The sequence below is a fragment of the Dendrobates tinctorius genome, unplaced genomic scaffold, assembly GCF_039654945.1.
Source record: "Dendrobates tinctorius isolate UK_male_01 unplaced genomic scaffold, ASM3965494v1 ptg000046l, whole genome shotgun sequence".
NCBI lineage: Eukaryota > Metazoa > Chordata > Amphibia > Anura > Dendrobatidae > Dendrobates > Dendrobates tinctorius.
Window position 1 is genome coordinate 67,507,805 of NW_027361714.1, and position 19,300 is coordinate 67,527,104.

Below are 19,300 nucleotides of genomic sequence, written 5' to 3' on the forward strand. Positions count from 1 at the left end.
AGAAGGCATCTTTAGACGCAGATTCCTAGAGGACAACCAAACCATGTCCCCAACAACAAACCTCGCCTCCCTTCTTCTCTTGTCAAAATATTTCTTAGACCTCTTATTAGGCTACTTTCACACATCAGGTTTTCGGCGTCAGGCGCGATCCGGCATCGTGCCGGAACGCCGGATCCGGCAAATGTTTCGTAAAACCGGATGTGACGGATCCGGTTTTCTGCCGGATCCGTCTTTTTCTTGACAGACAAAACCGGATCCGTCTCATCCGGTTCATCCGTTTTTCTATCCGTTTTTCGACGGATTACGCCGGATCCGGTTTTTAAAATTGACCCTTGTGGCCTTCCGAACGGGATTGGCTACTGGAAAACTATATATAGCATGTTCCTACAGCCCTTCTTTGACAGGTTGTAGAGGAGAAAGTGCAGGTTGGAGAGAAGAGCAAGTTACTGGCGAAGATGGATGTTGTCATTGGAAATATTTTGAAGAATTTGGCGGATTTCATAGTGGAGGCGAATCGTTTGAGGGTGATTGTTCTGGAGAAGGAGAGAGCGAGACAGCAGCGCATCAGGCATCGTAGACGACGTTTGTGGATCCACCCCATCACAGCCAAGAGAATGACGCGTGGGGTCTATTCTACACTCTGCATGGACCTTCGACGAAACCCGGATAAATTTTTTGGATATGTTAGGATGAAAATGGAGAATTTTGATTACTTGGTGGAGCGCATTGCACACCTCATAAGAAAAGCGGACACCTATTGCCGCTTCTCTGTTTCACCCGCAGAGCGTCTGATGGTGACTTTAAGGTAAGCCACATTTATTGGATATGCTCGCATCAGAGCACACTTTCACTGCAATCTTGTTGGTGGTAGTTTGTATCTCCAAGTGTTATAGGTCAGTTTTGGTATGTAATGCTGTGATTTAAAACTAATTTATTGTTTTTTAATTCCCCACAGATTTCTTGCAACTGGAGAATCCCTTTCGTCACTGCATTTCCAGTACAGACTCGGGATTTCCACCATATCTGGAATTGTGAAGTACACATGCCGTGCACTGTGGGACTCCTTAGCTGAAGAGTTTTTACCAGAGCCCACAACAGAGAGGTGGATTGAAATTGCTGACAAGTTTCAACAGATATGTCAGTTTCCCAACTGCTTGGGCGCTGTGGACGGGAAACATATCCGCATTGTAAAGTCAGCTGGATCGGGATCGGAATATTTCAATTACAAGAAATATTTTTAAATTGTCCTCATGGCCATCGCTGACGCGGAATACAAATTTATTGCGGTTGATATTGGGGCCTATGGCCGCTCCAATGACTCTCAAGTTTTCAAACTGTCTGCCATGGGGCGTAAACTGTATGGAAACACCTTCCAGTTCCCACCACCTAGACCGCTGCCGCAAACATCTGGTCCACCTATGCCATTTGTCTGTGTAGGGGATGAAGCCTTCCAGCTGTCAGAACACCTTTTGAAACCGTACTCTAGCAGAGGATTGACAAGACCAAAACGCATTTTTAATTACCGCCTCACAAGAGCAAGAAGAATGGTTGAATGTACCTTTGGTATTCTGACAGCCAAATGGCGGGTCCTATTGACTGCGATCAACCTCAAGACAGAAACTGTGGACGAGGTGATCAAAGCGTGCGTGGTACTCCTCAATTTTGTTATCTGCAAGGAACCCATTTCCATTGAGGACACCTCTGAAGAAACCACCTTGCAAGATTACCATGACATTACCACTAGAAGTTCTGTGACGTTTCAGTAATGAGGGACAATTTTGCAATATACTTTATGTCACCTCAAGGCAGAGTACACTGGCAGGATGACAGAGTGTGAAAGATTTGTGCCCTAACCAAACTTGTGTACCTTCTGGACCAACAGTATATACCTTTGCCAACCAAAGTTGGCTATCTTGTTATGGTCTTAGTATTTTTAGCTTTAGGCCACAGGTGTGTACCTGGTTGTGTTTTATGCAAAGTATTTCACCTTTTAACAAAAGTTGTGTACATTGTTAGGAAATCACCAACAATAAACACAACTTTTTAGGTGAAATACTTTGCTTCAAACACAACCAGGAACACAACTGTGGCAAAAAGCTAAAATTTACCCACAGTTATATACCTAGTTTTGAATACCATTTCACCTTTTAAATACCCTGTATTTAACCTTTTTCGCCGCAGAAAGAAATGACAGACAACCAGTGTAAAATAATTTAACTTTTATTGAAAAATGTTTTTTTTAGTAAACTTTTTTAAAATTTTAATAAACTTGTTTAATAAAGCTTTGAAACCATAAAACTGGTCATTTTTATTTAAATACACACATTATAAATCTGTGTATTGTGTGGTGGAAATACTGCTGGAGGGGTTGCGGGACACTTCGACACTGGGAGTGTGGAGAGAGGACTGGGATCGTGGTGGGGAAGGAACAGTTAGAGGTGAAGGTGTGGAAAAAACTACAGAATGGGTGGACATGTGGGAAGCAGAAGAGGTGGTGGGTGGTGGAGTGGAGGGTTGGGCAGGGACTGTAGGAGCAGATGATGTTGATGGCAAGTTGTATGGGGAAGGAGTTTGGTACGGGGCAGGTTGCTGGAAGTGGGGAGATGTCTGGTACGGGGCAGGTTGCTGGAAGTGGGGAGATGTCTGGTACGGGGCAGGTTGCTGGAAGTGGGGAGATGTCTGGTACTGGGGAGGTTGCTGGTACTGGGGAGTTTGCAGGTACTGGGGAGGTTGCTGGTGCTGGGGAGGTTGCTGGTGCTGGGGAGGTTGCTGGTGCTGGGGAGGTTGCTGGTGCTGGGGAGGTTGCTGGTGCTGGGGAGGTTGCTGGTGCTGGGGAGGTTGCTGGTGCTGGGGAGGTGGATGGTGCTGGGGAGGTGGATGGTGCTGGGGAGGTGGATGGTGCTGGGGAGGTGGACGGTATGTAATAGGAGGGGGAGGATGGAAAGTGGCTGGAGGGGGTGTAGATGTAATAGGAGGGGGAGGATGGAAAGTGGCTGGAGGGGGTGTAGATGTAATAGGAGGGGGAGGATGGAAAGTGGCTGGAGGGGGTGCAGGTGGAGGAACTACTGTGGTGGGAGGAGGAGGTTGGGAGGTAACTTGCTGGAGAGCAGCGTGGCATGAATGCATTACATGCATCTGCTGGGCAGGAGAGAGCGTTTCCATGCGCTCCACAACAGACCTGAAAAAGGTGTGGTTTGGCGAAGATCTTGCTTCTGAATGCATGGTTTGCAGAAGTGTCTTCACCTCCAGAATGCTGGAGTTGATCTGCTGATAGCCTGCGGAGATTTGCTCTGACAAGACTTTTAGACAGTTCTGGAAAGATGCATTCAGATGCAAGAACTCTGGCGCATAAGTCTTTTCCTGACCCCTCTGCCACTGCCGCCCAGTACCCGCAGGTGTACTAGAGGTGGCAGGGGCAGAAGGGTGGGGTAAAGGGAAAGCGATCTCCTCACCAGCAGCTTCATGTAATGTAGGCGGCCACGATGCTCCTGTGCTGGTGGATGGGACAGATGGGTCGAATGTGTGGGAAGGCTGGGAAGGTGCAGATGTACCGGGGTGGTCGAAGTGTCCCTCGGTGCCGGTCTCCTCAGGGATCGCCTCAGAAGGGTCCAATCGTGCAGGCTCCCGAGTGATGCTCACCGTGCTGTGGAATAAAGAGAAAAAAAAACAATTAAAATACTGACATGGTATGGCCCTGGCTGAAAAAAAAAATTTACATCTAACATTTTTTTTCACATGTGGTGTGTAATATTTACCTTCTAGTGACCATTGTTTCCCGGAGGAACGACAGGGCTTCTGCGTACTTGTACTTGCTCCTGCGTCCTCCAGATCCACTCGGGGCCCGCATCTCTTTATTGAACTCCTTCTTGAAACGATCCCTCACAGACCGCCACCGATTCACAATTCTGTTCCCTGAAACGAGAAAGGACAAAGTGGTTAGTATACAACATCAGTGTTTCCCAAACTCCAGTCCTCATGGTCCCCAGGGGTCATGTTTTTAGGATTTCCATAGTAAATAGAAATCCTGAACACATGATCCGTGGGGACCACGAGGACTGGAGTTCGGGAAACACTGGTTTACATCAAGCAACCGGTACTGTATATACTTACGCTCTTTAATCTGGGCCCGAACATCGAGGTCCTCCCAGCGGCCCACAAGGAGCGAACAGATTTCCTCCCAGAGTCGTCGGGTAACGATAAGGTCAGCGTGGCGGCGGTCAGCCATATTCCAGAGCGACTCCCTTTCTCTGACGAGATCGATGAGGTGGTCCACATCGAGTCCTCCATCCTCACCGTCAGAGTCGGGAGCATGCTGTGAAGGCTGTTAAAGAAAAAGACAAAAATAACATAATTAGCCTCCACAAAAGAAATGAAATAAAAAGTGCAAAAAAACAAAGCAAAAATATTTATACTTACACGCTGGTGACCGCCGCGTTGCTGTCGCCGACGACCCTGGGAGACACTGCGAGGATCTCTTGGCCGAGCACCAGATTGGGAAGACTAGAGAAGAAAACAAAAAATGTTATGTCTTTGGATGTAGGCATTTGTTTGCTGTGTGTGGTCTGCAGAACATTGTTTTCTATGTGTTGTGTGTAGTGTGATGTTGTGTTTCTGCGTTTGATGCAAAAAACTTACCAATTGTGAGCCCACTCCAGGTGTCTGTCCACCCCTTCCTTCTTCTTCTGGGAGCTCCTCTTCATCTTGTGAATCCTGTTTTGAAATAAAAGGCAATGAATAGACATATATTACAGAGATGATGGATTTTGGAAATAAAAACTTACCGTCAAACGCTGACGATGCGAGGGAGGGCTCCCAGAAGATGATGTGCTGTCTTCCTGGTGGCCACACTCCATGCCTGTGGGTGGTGTTCCAGCTGCTGCCATTGCTGCTGCTGCTGCTGCATCTATTGGGCGGCTGTTGAATAAAGAGAAACAAAGGGCCAATGAATATCTTGATATTCAATAGCCCTAGTTTGGAGGAATGGGGGATTTGATAATTACCATCTCTCATCTGCTGCTGGCCTCCCCTCCTCAGCATGTTCCATTTGCTGCTCCATTTGGGGTGGTGGTGGTGCTGATGGTGCTGCAGTGGTCTCCTGCCTTCTCCTGCTGCGCTTGGTTGCTTTCTTGGGTGGCATGTTGGGTGTGGCTGTGGGTCCCACTGTCTTGCTTTTATATATGTCTTGTGGGCAGAGCTACTGAGCATGCTCAGACCAAAAAACCGGATCCGGCCACCGGATCCGGCTTTCGCCGGATCCGGCGCATTGCGGCGCTCATAGGCTTTCATTGTGTGAAAAAGCCGGACGTGCCGGATCCGGCGTGTCCGGCTTTTACGCCGGAGACAAAAAACGTTACAGTAGCCGTTTTTTCCAGACGCCGGATCGCGACACATTGCCGGATCCGGCGAAAACCGGATGAAACGCATGGCCATCCGGCGCGATCCGGCGCAAATGCAAGTCAATGGGGGGGAACCGGATCCGGCATTGCATTTTGCCGGATCCGGTTTCTGTCAAAAGCGCCGGATCGCGCCTGACGGCGAAAACCTGATGTGTGAAAGAGGCCTTAGCCTGATTCAGCACAAACTGGTCCGAACCCTTTCCAAATTTCCAGAAAAACTCTCCTCCTCTGGCACCGCCGCCCCAATCCTAGAAAAAGGATTGAAAGATGGATGCTTCCCAGAACAACAAAAAAAAGGAGGACACCCAGCTGAAGAAGACGTATGATTATTGAGAGCACACTCAGCTAATGGCAGATATTCCAACCACATCTCCTGATTGTCTGCTACAAAACATCTCAAAAACTGCTCAACATCCTGGTTCTTCTTCTCGGTCTGTCCATTGGACTCCGGATGATAACCCGACGAAAATGACAAATGAACCTTAAGTCTGTCACAAAAGGCACGCCAAAATTGAGCCACAAACTGTGGTCCCCTATCGGAGGCAATGTCTGTGAGAACACCATGGAGTCTGACAATCTCTTTCACAAATGCCCTGGCAAGTGTCTTAGCGCAGGGTAATTTATTGAATGGGACCAGGTGACACATCTTACTAAATCAGTCCACTACAACACAGATGACAGAGAAATCCTCAGAGACTGGCAGGTCGGTGATAAAATCCATTGCAAGATGTGTCCATGTGGAACTAGGAACACTGCTGCTGGAGCATGAGAAACCTTAGACCTAGCGTACATGGTACACTGACGCACCCACTTGACGATTTCTTTTAGCCACCCCGGCCACCAGAAACTCTAACAGATCGATTTTCTAGTCTCGGCAATCCATGGATGACCCGCCAAATGAGACTCATGACAGTCAGTAAACAAAACTCTCCTCAGGGCTTTAGGCACAAATAATTTCCCATACGGAGTGTTAGTTGGTACCGCATGCTGGGCTTTAAGAATGCTATTTTCCAACTTAGAACCTAATGCCACCACCACAACCCGCTTCTGCAGAATAGATTCCACCTTTTCAGCATTAACCGCTGGGGAGAAACTTCGAAACAAAGCATCAGCTTTATCATTCTTTGTCCCAGGGATATATGTCACAGAGAAATGGAAACGGGCAAAAAACAATGCCCACCTAGCTTGACGAGCATTCAAACGTTTAGCAGCATCCAGATAGATCAGATTCTTATGATCAGTAAAGACTTGTAAAGGATGTCTAGCACCCTCCAAAAAAATGTCACCAATGCTCAAACGCAATCTTAATAGCCAGTAATTCTCAGTTCCCAGCATCGTAGTTGAGCTCCGTCTCCGAAAATTTCTTAGAAAAGAACGCACAGGGATGTACCCCATCCTCTCCCTCCTGTGACAGAACAGCCCCCACTCCTACTGATGAGGCATCCACCTCTACCAGAAAGGGCTTAGTCTTATTTGTCTGGATCAAAACAGGAGCAGAGCTAAACTTCTCCTTGAGATGCTCAAAGGCCTTAACAGCCTCAGGCGACCATTGGACAGTATTGGAAACCTTCTTAGTCAGATCAGTAAAGGGTTTAGCGATAACAGAAAAATTATTTATGAATTTTCTGTAATAATTAGCAAACCCCAAGAATCTCTGAATTGACTTCAAGCACTCAGGTCTAGGCCACTCCAATACCGTCTGAACCTGCACCGGGTCCATCTTAAACCCGTCACTGGAAACAATGTACCCCAAAAAGCTAATTTTCTGTACCGCAAACTCACATTTCTCCAGTTTAGCAAAGAGTGCGTTTTCTCTCAGAATCTGCAGAACCTCGCAAACTCTCTGCCAATGCGACTCCAGATCAGGAGAGTAGATCAAAATATCATCCGAATAAACTATAGCACTCCTACCGATCAACAGCCTCAGAATGTCGAAGATGAAATTTTGAAAGAACACCGGAGCATTTGTAAGGCCGAAAGGCATTACTAGACACTCAAAATGACCTTCTGGGGTATTAAAGGCTGCCTTCCATTCATTGCCTTCTTTAATCCACAGCAAATTATATGCCCCACGGAGATCAATCTTAGAGAACCACTTGGATCCAACTAATTGGTTAATCAAATCCGGAATTAGCGGCAAGGGGTAAGGATTGCGTACAGTGATCTTATTAATCTCCCTTAAATCCAGACACGGCCTAAAACCCTCATCTTTTTTTTTTTACAAAAAAGAATCCCACCGCCACAGGGGACTTGGAGGGTCTTATATGACCTGCAGCAAGACTAGTCTGCAGGTATTCCTTTAAGGCCTCCCTCTCGGGAATCGTCAGATTAAATAAACGACTCTTAGGGAGAGTAGCACCTGGGACGAACTCAATAGTGCAATCTTAATCTCTATGCAGTGGTAGAGCTTATGACTCAACTTCAGAAAATGCTTTCCAGAATTCCTGAATGGCTTCAGGAAGCTCATTTTTCACAACAGCAGCGATATGTACATTATAAAATTTCCCATAACACTCCTGACCCCAGGATCTTATAGTATTTGATGACTAGTCCAGTACAGGATTGTGCATTTTAAACCAGGGTAAGGGTACTGTCACACTTAGCGATGTACCAGCGATCCCGACCAGCGATATGACCCGGTCAGGATCACTGGTACATCGCTAAGTGGTCGCTAGTGAGCTGCCACACAGGCAGATCTCACCAGCGACATCGCTGGGGACGGGGGTCACTACTTACCTGTCACACCAGGCGATCCTGCGTCCTCCCGCCCGGCTCCACGCGTCGCTCGTCGTCACAGCAGGAAGCGCCGCAGGAAGCTGATGACGAGAAACAGTCCAGCCTGTTCTCGCGCAATCAGCGATAACCAGCGGGGGAGCGGGTTGTAGGTAAGTATCACACACAGCGATATCGCTAGCAATATCGCTATAACGTCACAAGTTATAGCGATATTGCTAGCGATAGCACTTAGTGTGACATGCCCTTAACTCCAGGACAACTGGAAAAGGCAATTTATCAAGTACAAACAAATCTAAAGATTCCTGGTGCTCCATATTCACAGTAAGTGGAAACCCAGTGACCTTTCGAGAAATGCACCCATGCTCTAGAGGAGTGTTATCAATCGCCGCTACAGGAAAAGCGGATGATAAAGGTACAGACTCAATCTTATACTTGTCTAGCAATTGTTGATCGATCAAATTCAGTGCAGACCCACAGTCCACCATCACTTGAAAATCCATAGTATGACCATGACAGATAGAACTACCAGAAAAAGAAACTTCTGCGGACCGTAAAAATGCAGTACAAACGGGAGGGCTACTCTGACCCTTTTTTTTCTTTTCCTGATTTATACGACCTTCACATTGCTTAATAAAAGGACCAATCTTACCACAATAAAGGCATAGCCCCTCAGAGAACCTTCTCTCCCTTTCCTGGGAACGAGAGGACATCGCCCCAAGTTGCATCAGTTCCCCATAGTCCACGGGGCTCTCTTGAGAGACAGGATCCAGCAAAATTGAAGCCTTCTCCTCATTCTTTCTGTCTCTCAATCTTCTATCCACCCTGAAAGCTAATTACATGGAAGCCTCAAGTGTAGTAGGTGCAAGGTATGCAATGAGTAAATCTTTAACCCTGTCATTCAAACCTGCTAAAAACTGACTTTTGAGTGCAGGATCATTCCAGCTGACTTCTGCAGACCATCGTCTGAACTGGGTACAATATCCCTCAGCGTCACCAGAATCCTGTGTCAGCCGTCTGAGGTTAGCCTCGGCTGTAGCGGTCCGATCCGGCTCATCATATGTTAACCCCATAGTACAAAAAAAACGCTTTTATTGACACCAAACAAGGGTCATCTGGACGCAATGAAAATGCCCAAACTTGCGGCTCCCCTCGCAATAAGGACATAACAATCCCCACACGCTGTAATTCAGCCCCTGATTCTTTCAGAATCAGAACTAGACCCCAATCAGAGGACCATAAAACATCCGGACTCCTTATCTATGAACTGGTCCAATGTTTATATTTATGTTTCTCCCTCTCCCATATTGATAGTTCTGCTTCACGTCACTTGTCTTATCTATTGCATTTTTTCTAGGCTGTATTGTGCATAAATATGTGACTTCAGATTTTGTATTAGTATAGCCTGATGAAGAGACCTGAGTAGTCTCGAAAGCTTGCAATGTGTTACCATCTTTTCAGTTAGCCATTAAAAGGTATCAACTACTGAGGACTCTCAATCCTGAATATTTTTCGGATTCAGTACAGTGACTTAAACATTTCGGTCATACAACTGTGACCTTCATCAGTGTACCGTTTGATGAAACCAGGTCAGCAGGAGCGCAAAAACAGGGGCTAAATTAGTAATAAATCTTCTTTTATTAAATCCACATCCATCTACTGCTTTTATGATGTTTTTAATTATTTTAGTATTTTTATTTTGCAATTTTTATCATGAACAGTTTTTTATTTCTGTATTTCTTATCATGATTGTTTTTATATACAGTAGTATTTTTTATTATCTTATACTTATATATTTTTACTTACAGTATTTTGCTTAAGTGTTTAATTGTCTATGATGTAACTAATTGTTTGTCATGTCTCATTGGCCACTGCCCCTTTAAATATCCTGCCCACAGTGCACATTTACATTGCCACCTGAGGAAGACAGAATTACCTGTTGAAACGTGTTTTGGATTTAATAAAGGAGGATTGATTACTAATTTATCCCCTGTTTTTGCGCTCCTGCTGACTGGGTTTCATCCAATTTTGCACCTCCTTTCCTCGTCTGAGGCACCCTGCTGGAGCTGCATTTCATCACCCAAAGCTGCACTTGGCTGGCGCCCCCCTGTGACTGTCTTACCTTGTCTGAACTTCATCAGCGTACCGACTGCTTATATCCTATGTGTAGGATACATAGATAGGCCCATCAGCATCCTGGGGTTCCTATAATGGAAGGTATACAATAGTTGGCACTTAAAATATGCCATTTTGTTCAGTCGGTATCGTATTGTGAAGCTCATGGTACGTGGTATCCACCATTTGTCTTGTGAATTTTTGGGGTCCATTTTTTCTTGCTACATTTGTTAAAATAAAAAATTTAGTGCTAAAAAATGATTTTTGAGGAAAAAATGTGATTTTTAATTTTCACGGCTCTACGTTGTAAACTTCTGTGAAGCACCTGGTGGTTCAAGGTGCTCACCATGCATCTAAATGCATTCTTTGTGGGGTCTAGTTTCCAAAATGGGGTGACTTGTTGGGGGTTTCCACTGTTTAGGCACATCAGGGGATATTCAAATGTAACATTGCGGCTGATCTCATTTCCAGCCAATTTTGTGTTGAAATAGTCAAACAGCACTCCTTCCCTTCCGAGCTCTGCCATGCGCCCAAACAGTGTTTTACCCCCACATATGAGGTATCAGCATACTCAGAACAAATTGCACAACAGCCTTTAGGGTCCAATTTCTCCTGTTACCCTTGGGAAAATAAAAATTGGGGGCAAAAAGATAATTTTTGTGGAAAAAATATGATTTTTTAATTTCATGGCTCTACGTTATAAACTTCTGCAGTTCTAGTTTCCAAAATGGGGTCACTTATGTGGGGTTTCCACTGTTTAGGTACATCAGGGACTCTCCAAATGCGACATGGTGTCCATTCTTAATTCCAGCCAATTTTGCGTTGAAATAGTCAAGTGGTGCTCCTTCATTTCCTAGCTCTGCCATCCACCCAAAACAGTGGTTTACCCTACATTTGGGGCATCAGCATACTCAGGACATATTGTACAACAACTTTTGAGGTCCAATTTCTCCTGTTACCCTTTGTAAAATAAAAAATTTGGGGCAAAAATTTAATTTTTATGGAAAAAATATAATTTTTTATTTTCACAGCTTTACATTATTAACTTCTGTGAAGCACTTGGGGGTTCAAAGTGCTTACCATACAACTACATAAGTTCCTTTGGGGGTCTAGTTTCCAAAATGGGGTCACTTATGGGGGTTTTTCCACTATTTAGGTACATCAGGGGCTTTCCAAACACAACATGGCGTTCGCTCTCGAATCAAGCCAATTTTACATTCAAACCCTCAAATGGTGCTCCTTCTTTTCCGAGTCCTACCATGCGCCAAAAGAGTGGGCTTCCTCCACATATCGGGTATCGGTGTACTCAGGAGAAATTGCACATCAAATATTGTCGTTCATTTTCTCCTGACACCCTTGATAAAATTAAAAAAATGTTGTCCGAAGCAAAATTTTTGTGAAAAAAAGTTAAAAGTTCATTTTTTTCTTTTTTTCTTACACATTGCTTGAATTCTTGTGAAGAACCTGAAGGTTAATAAACTTTTTGAATGCAGTTTTGAGCACCTTGAGGGGTGCAGTTTTTAGAATGGTGTCACTTTTGGGTATTTTCTTTCATATAGTCCCTCAAAGTGACTTCAAATGTGAGGTGGTCCCTAAAAAAATGGTTTTGTAAATTCTGTTGAAAAAATGAGAAATCGCTGGTCAACTTTTAACCATTATAACCTCCTAACAAAAAAAAATTATGTTTCAAAAATTGTGCTGATGTAAAGTAGACGTGGGAAATGTTATTTATTAACTATTTTGTGTGACATAACGCTCTGATTTAGTGGCATAAAAATTAAAAGTTTGAAAATTGTGAAATTTTCTGAATTTTTGCCAAATTTACATTTTTTTTCTCAAATAAGCGCATGAAATTTGGAAGAAATTTTTACCACTATCATAAAGTACAATATGTCACGAAAAAATATTCTCAGAATCATTGGGATACGTTGAAGCGTTCCAGTGTTACAACCACATAAAGTGACAGTGGTCAGATTTCAAAATTAAGGCCTGGTCATTAACCCACAAAGTGGTTGGTCCTTAAGAGTTTAAACACAAAATAGAAACAACTCCAGAATAACATTGCAAAAAAGGAGAAAACGGAGTGTATATATTACAGACAGGTTAGAAAATCTTTGTTAATTTAACAAGCAACTCTAAACATGTTAAAATAGGTACAGAAAAGACAGACAAAAGTGACATCCATCCATCATAATCAATAATTCTTGTACATATCTCTTTACAAGCCTCAATAGTGGGAAGAGAGTCATACCCTGCGCAATACATTCCAAAGTGTGCCTAAATATAGTAAGAGTCTCCCATTATGTCAGGGTTAAAGGATATAGTTAGAAGATAGCGGCACTCAAAAGTAAGGTGCACAACTAGAGTCCTAAACCATGTCCCAATATAGAAAAACTTGGCACTCAGGTGATAAGTGAAAAATAACAAATTTTATTTACAGTGTCACAGTACAATTGACGTTTCGGTCAGCAAGGACCTTTACCTGAGTACTATGAAAGAAAATAACAATGCAAAAATATAGACTAAGAACATGTAATATAGTCATTAGTGACAATAAAGATTTTTTATATAAACTAGACAAACATTATGGATCCAAATTCCAATATTATATACTAAAGTACAAAGAGAAAACAGAAAACATAAAAAGTTGGTTTCATACCACACTGTTATGGGTACTATTTCTAGGACACATGGTCCGGGTGGTACAATCTCTGTGGAGAAAAATGCAGTACAAGGAGTGAGAATCACCAGAGTAGAGGAGTGCAAGCCATTGAGACGTAATTGGCAAACCTACCAGTTACCATATGCTAACTGCTACATGTCTGCTTTTGAGGAATCTACAGCATGGGCCATTTATATGGATACATTAAATAACATTGGAGTGGTTGATGACCCAGATCGGTGCGCTGAATTTGCAGGATGGGCAAAACAAAAATTGGAACAGGATCTTCAGTTTACACAGAACATTATTTTCAGTGATGAGGCAAACTTTTTTTGGGTGGGCCATTTATATAGATACACCTAAATAAAATGGGAATGGTGACAGATCTGATCTATTGTACTATTTGTGTACTGATGTTTCCATTAATAAGCGTGGTCTAACCTGCCCTGTGGTAGTTTATGGATGCTGTTTTGTACACTACACTATTTTAGCCTCATTTTTTCCATCTGTCTGTAATTATGAGATTAATAAAGATTATTTCACTTTTTATATTATGATGGACGTTTTGACTGTTCTTTTTCCCCCTTTTCTATTAAATTGCAGTATACTATGCTTGTCAATATCCTTTATTGTTATTTTACGTTTGCTGTGTTTTGCACAGATTTGTTTGTTTTCAAGATGGACTAACAAGCGAAGGGGAAATCCTGGCTGAGCCAGATGGAGCAGGTCATTGGTACCGGTGGGGCTGATGTACAGCAGTCAAGTGATCATGGATGGGATGAGAGGTTGTCCTCCATTAAGACAATGCTGACTAAATGTTCCAAGCTTTGATGGAACAAAATGGTTTTGGAAAAATATGTAAATAATAAAATGATTCCTAGAGGGTTGAGGGTCCGGGTCACCCCTGCCTTTCCAGTTGACAACAAACAATTTATTATCAAATGGGAAGAGGCGTTCAGTGTCTGTTTGTTGACTCTTATGCAAATTTTGATTAACCTCACTACCACAAATATTGCTGAATTGGACAAATTGATCGATACAGCTCAAGCAGACTTAAGGATTGGTTGCCCTGCTGAAAAAAAATCAGCTTTTTTATATAGAATTGGATAAATCTATGGATTTACTAGCTAAGAAAATTCGGGAATCCCGAAAAAAGAATATCATTGGAGAACCAAGAGTAATTCGAGGCTATACAGGGCACCTTCCAGTATATCTGTTTCATCACTTAGTGAGCCGTTGAATGCCTCCTCTGTGACGTGAACTACATGGGCTATAGCTGACACCAATAGATTAAATGACCACTCATACCATCCATATAGGAGACGTGCTGCCAATTCACCAGAATTTAAAAGGAAGGATAATAAGGTGATAAATCATAGCCAACATGTGCTGTCTGTTTCTGATTTTTCTCTTTTCGGTAGGGGTTTGTCTTTTTCACCCACACCTGGTTATGATGCTTTCACGGCGGTTAAAGATCTACACATCTTTGCAAGGTCGTTGTTGTTCAGAAGTTATTTTTACAAAATTCACACATGGGAAGAGCATACTGCCCAATATAAATGAACATGAAAAAGAATAAGATTAAAAAATCCTTTTATTAGACATAACATAAAACCACAAAATCATAGTAATAGTAGATGAAGTAGTCAGTGTTTGGGAGACAAAAAACAGATTCCCCAGAACTAATTCATAGCCAAGGCACAAGCGAAGTGCACCATAGGAAATGTTCCTAAAAAGAAGGAAGGCAAAAAAATGCCCCTGTCATGACCTCTCCCCATGTATACAGAAAGCACGTCTCTTTGAATCACATAAATGTTCAATATATATACATGTCTAAGTGCAAAATACAGAGACTGCAAATAAGACTACACAATAGCCAACATGCATGGAGACGCCTGCCAGTGGGGCTGTGCCTTCCCTTCTAAATAAAGTGACGGTGCAGATCAAAGTGCCATATCGTGCTTACCCATATGGGTGAATATCTAACTTCCAGGAACGTGCCCCGACGCACGTTTCGCCTGTCTGGCTTCCTCGGGAGGCAGTGTGGATAGGTATGCTAGCCACATCTAAATACCCTGCCTACAGGTGCACGATATCAGCCGCGAGGACGCGGCGCATGAGGGGCGGAGCTCACACAGGCACCGCGTCACCGCCGGCCCTCCAATGGCGGCGCTGGTCAGGAGAAATCTCCAGTGACGTCAGTGCCCAGCGCAGTCACATGAGGAGGCCTTGGGCAACGCGAGACTGAGGAGTCGCCCGCGCATGCGCACACCCGCGGCGGACATCTTGGTTTCTGGCAAACAGATGGGCACCAGTAACCAGATGATCACCTCCCTTTTTGGGTCCCTCCCTCCTCCCCTCCCTCTTCCCTTTTCTTGTCTTTTCCCTCCTCCCCTTTTTTCCTTATATTCTCCCGTTTTGTTTCCTTTCCCCGTTTTTCCTATTTCTTTTGTTTTTTCCCTTATTTCTGTTTCCTTGCATCGCCCCTTACATTTTTTATCTTATTATTCGTCTATGTGATTTACTAGTAAGATCACATTTGGCTATACACCGGTTACTGGTGCCCATCTGTTTGCCAGAAACCAAGATGTCCGCCGCGGGTGTGCGCATGCACGGGCGACTCCACAGTCTCGCGTTGCCCAAGGCCTCCTCATGTGACTGCGCTGGGCACTGACATCACTGGAGATTTCTCCTGACCAGCGCCGCCATTGGAGGGCCGGCGGTGACGCGGTGCCTGTGTGAGCTTCGCCCCTCATGCGCCGCGTCCTCGTGGCTGATATCGCGCACCTGTAGGCAGGGTATTTAGATGTGGCTAGCATACCTATCCACACTGCCCCCCGAGGAAGCCAGGCAGGCGAAACGTGCGTCGGGGCACGTTCCTGGAACTTAGATATTCACCCATATGGGTAAGCACGATATGGCACTTTGATCTGCACCGTCACTTTATTTAGAAGGGAAGGCACAGCCCCACTGGCAGGCGTCTCCATGCATGTTGGCTATTGTGTAGTCTTATTTGCAGTCTCTGTATTTTGCACTTAGACATGTATATATATTGAACTTTTATGTGATTCAAAGAGACGTGCTTTTTATATACATGGGGAGAGGTCATGACAAGGGCATTTTTTTGCCTTCCTTCTTTTTAGGAACATTTCCTATGGTGCACTTCGCTTGTGCCTTGGCTATGAATTAGTTCTGGGGAATCTGTTTTTTGTCTCTCAAACACTGACTACTTCATCTACTATTACTATGATTTTGTGGTTTTATGTTATGTCTAATAAAAGGATTTTTTAATCTTATTCTTTTTCATGTTCATTTATATTGGGCAGTATGCTCTTCCCATGTGTGAATTCTGTATTATGCTTAGAGTGGCCCATCCCCTTTGGGGACTATGGAAATTGATGATCACCCATAGTATCGGATATATTAAAGTTATTTTTACAAAAGCAAGTTATATCAATTATTCCCCACAGAAGAGCAGGATGCACTAAGGATGTTGGAGGAGTTGACAGTTGAACATACATGATGGAGGTAAGATTCCGTCCTCTATTCGCCCGCGCTCCATTAAATTCCCTCCCCTGTCATCTTGTTCTAATATTGAACTGTTCATCCAGGTGGTTACTGAAGATCTTCTTAAGATTCCTAGATTTATCCAACGTGATAATCTTACCAAGGAGGAAAGAATTAGGTTGAAATATCTTCAAAATCTACCTGATGTGGTGCTGAAGCCTGCTGATAAAGGTGGTAATGTCGTGCTGTGGCCCAAAAAGATGTATGAAAGGGAGGTGTATCATCAGTTAAATGACACCACCTGTTATAAAAATAGTACTTATAACCCTTTATCAGCATACTCGATTCAACTTGATACCATCTTAAAACGAGCCACACAGCATGACATTATCATCAAAATTTGGCTTCGGCACTCCTGGTAAATGATCCTACTATAGCAACTCTATACCTTCTTCCAAAGATTCATAAGGGTATCACAACACCACCTGGGCGACCAATTATTTCAGGAAGAGGGAATTTTTTGGAGCATGTAAATCAGTGGATTGATTTTCACCTCCAACCCTTAGTTGCAAACCTTTTGTTACATAAGGTTGGCAGTTTGTGTTTGGAGGGTGACACTCTTTTGGTTTCAGCAGATGTAGAATCCCTCTATATTAATATCAGACACCCAGATGGAATTGCAGTAGTACGATACTTTCTTGAGACATCTTCATTTTCTGTGGGTTTGAAGGAACTACTGTTGGAGCTACTGGATTTCACCCTCACCGACAATTTTTTTTCTTTAAGGGGTCATTCTTCCTTCAGCTCCAGAGTACAGCCATGGGAGCAGCCTTTGCACCATCCTATGGCAATCTGTTTATTGAGGCTGTGGGAGAGGGACCTCTTCCTGTCAGACCATCAGAGGCCGATGGACCACATCCCTTTCTGGACGCGGTACATCGACGATATCTTTGTTGTCTGGCAGGGCACATCTGCTGACCTTCAACAATATATTTCTACTCTGAACAACAATGACCTGAATATTCACCTTACCTTTGTCTGGAATGTAGAAGAAACTGATTTCCTGGATGTCTCCATTAAAAGAGATGCTGTAGGGACCATCCAGACTGACATCTTTCAGAAAATTACATCAATGAACACACTTATGCATGCCTTTTCCTGCTACCCCAGGCATATGATGAAATCTATCCCTATTGGACAGTTCCTCTGCTTGTGCTGTATTTGTTCTACTGACATTGATTTTGAGAGGCGAGCGGAGGAGCTAAAAATACAATTTTTGGCACGTGGGTACAGTAGACAGATAATTAAAAGGGCCTATCATAGTGCAAAATATGGATCCCGGAATGAACTACTGTATAAAACTCAGCCCTGCGTCAAACCCAATACAGATAAACAATTAGGATTCATTACAACGTACCATCCGCATTCTAGTAGAGTACGGTCAGCACTTGAGAAGCTGTAGCCTACTCTTAAAGTGGATTCGATCATTAATAAATTTTTTTCCCGATAGACAATCACATTTAGATGTGCAAGGAATCTGCGTGACCATATGACCTGTAGTCTAAGGGGCAAGGTTTCTCCTTGTGGAGAGCATACTTTGCACTGACGAGAGCCAATAGCTCGAAACACCGTGTCTGCAAATTGAGATTCTGATTTGGCTTTTATCCTAAGTCATATTACAAGACTCGATAAAGGGTTGATTGTGACTTGTAGGATCGCTACTACCAACAGGTGGCGCTATAGAGTTCAACTCCTCTTTTTCTCTGAAGAGGCAATTGGCATATTATTTTCCCAGAGGAGCATTGCATGGCGAATAAGCCTCCTTACCTTGACAAGCCAGAGCTGGCATGTCACTCTCCACAAGGAGAAACCTTACCCCTTAGACCTCAGTCCAGAGCCTCTCACCTAGCCAAATCAGTTCTCATACTTTGCACTGACGAGAGCCAATAGCTCAAAACACCGTGTCTGCAAATTGAGATTCTGATTTGGCTTTTATCCTAAGTCATATTACAAGACTCGTTAACGGGTTGATTGTGACTTGTAGGATCGCTACTACCAACAGGTGGCGCTATAGAGTTCAAGTCTTCTTTTTCTCTGAAGAGGCAATTTGCATATGACCTGTAGTCATTATACGGGACAGCATGTAATTACTTTTTTGGATGATTTTATGCATGAGGGTGGTTGTGTTCCGTGTGGTCGTTGCATAGCCTGTCCCAATGTGGTCAGGTGTGATTCTTTTTCTAACTCTAATGGTACAAAATCCTATAAAATCAAACAATGTATTACTTGTACACTATACATTTTTAGCCTAATTTTTTTCCATCTGTCTGTAATTATGACATTAATAAAGATTATTTCATTTTTTTAATATTATGATAGACATTTTGACTGTTCTTTTGCCCCTTTACTATAATGAGGCAGCAGAGTTACTCTGGACTCCATTTGGCCTCTGTTCAGAGTTGTCCTTCCTTTCAGAGGTGCACAAAACTATGGTGGACTGTGTTTTTATGCAAAAGATGTACACCATTGGATCATAGGTCCTATGGCGTTCACAGTGCCTCCATCTGCCTCATTATAGGGAATCTTCCGCTGGTGGTTCTGTCTGAATCACGTATTTCAGAGATTTACATGGAAACCCCGATGTAAATGCTCAGGGTAGAGTGCAGGATAAATGTGCGCCGAGCCTTTCTGCGATCTTTGGGAGGCAGAATGAACAAATCCACAGCAGGTGAAGAAATGGTTTTATTTTTAACACCATTCCTCGTGCAGTATAAGTGAGGCCATGTCACAATACATCAAGGAGAATCTGGCCAGGGGATTTATTAGGAAGTCAGTGTCACCAGTAGGGGCGGGATTCTTTTTTGTGCAGAAGAAGAGCAGTGAATTG

At 43.6% G+C, this 19,300-nt stretch overlaps 1 protein-coding gene across 1 annotated transcript in view; it reads right to left on the reverse strand.

Annotated features, from left to right (window-relative positions):
- Window positions 1-2,325: 2,325 nt before the first annotated feature.
- LOC141089658 (uncharacterized) overlaps window positions 2,326-19,300 on the reverse strand; it is a 56,646-nt gene continuing 39,671 nt past the window's right edge. The window contains exons 2-4 of the mRNA XM_073576142.1: window positions 17,446-17,526; window positions 3,756-3,912; window positions 2,326-3,643 (exon numbers count right to left, since the gene is read on the reverse strand). Coding sequence (XP_073432243.1) covers window positions 2,326-3,643; window positions 3,756-3,912; window positions 17,446-17,526 — 1,556 coding nt within the window. The remainder of the gene's footprint in view (window positions 3,644-3,755; window positions 3,913-17,445; window positions 17,527-19,300) is intronic.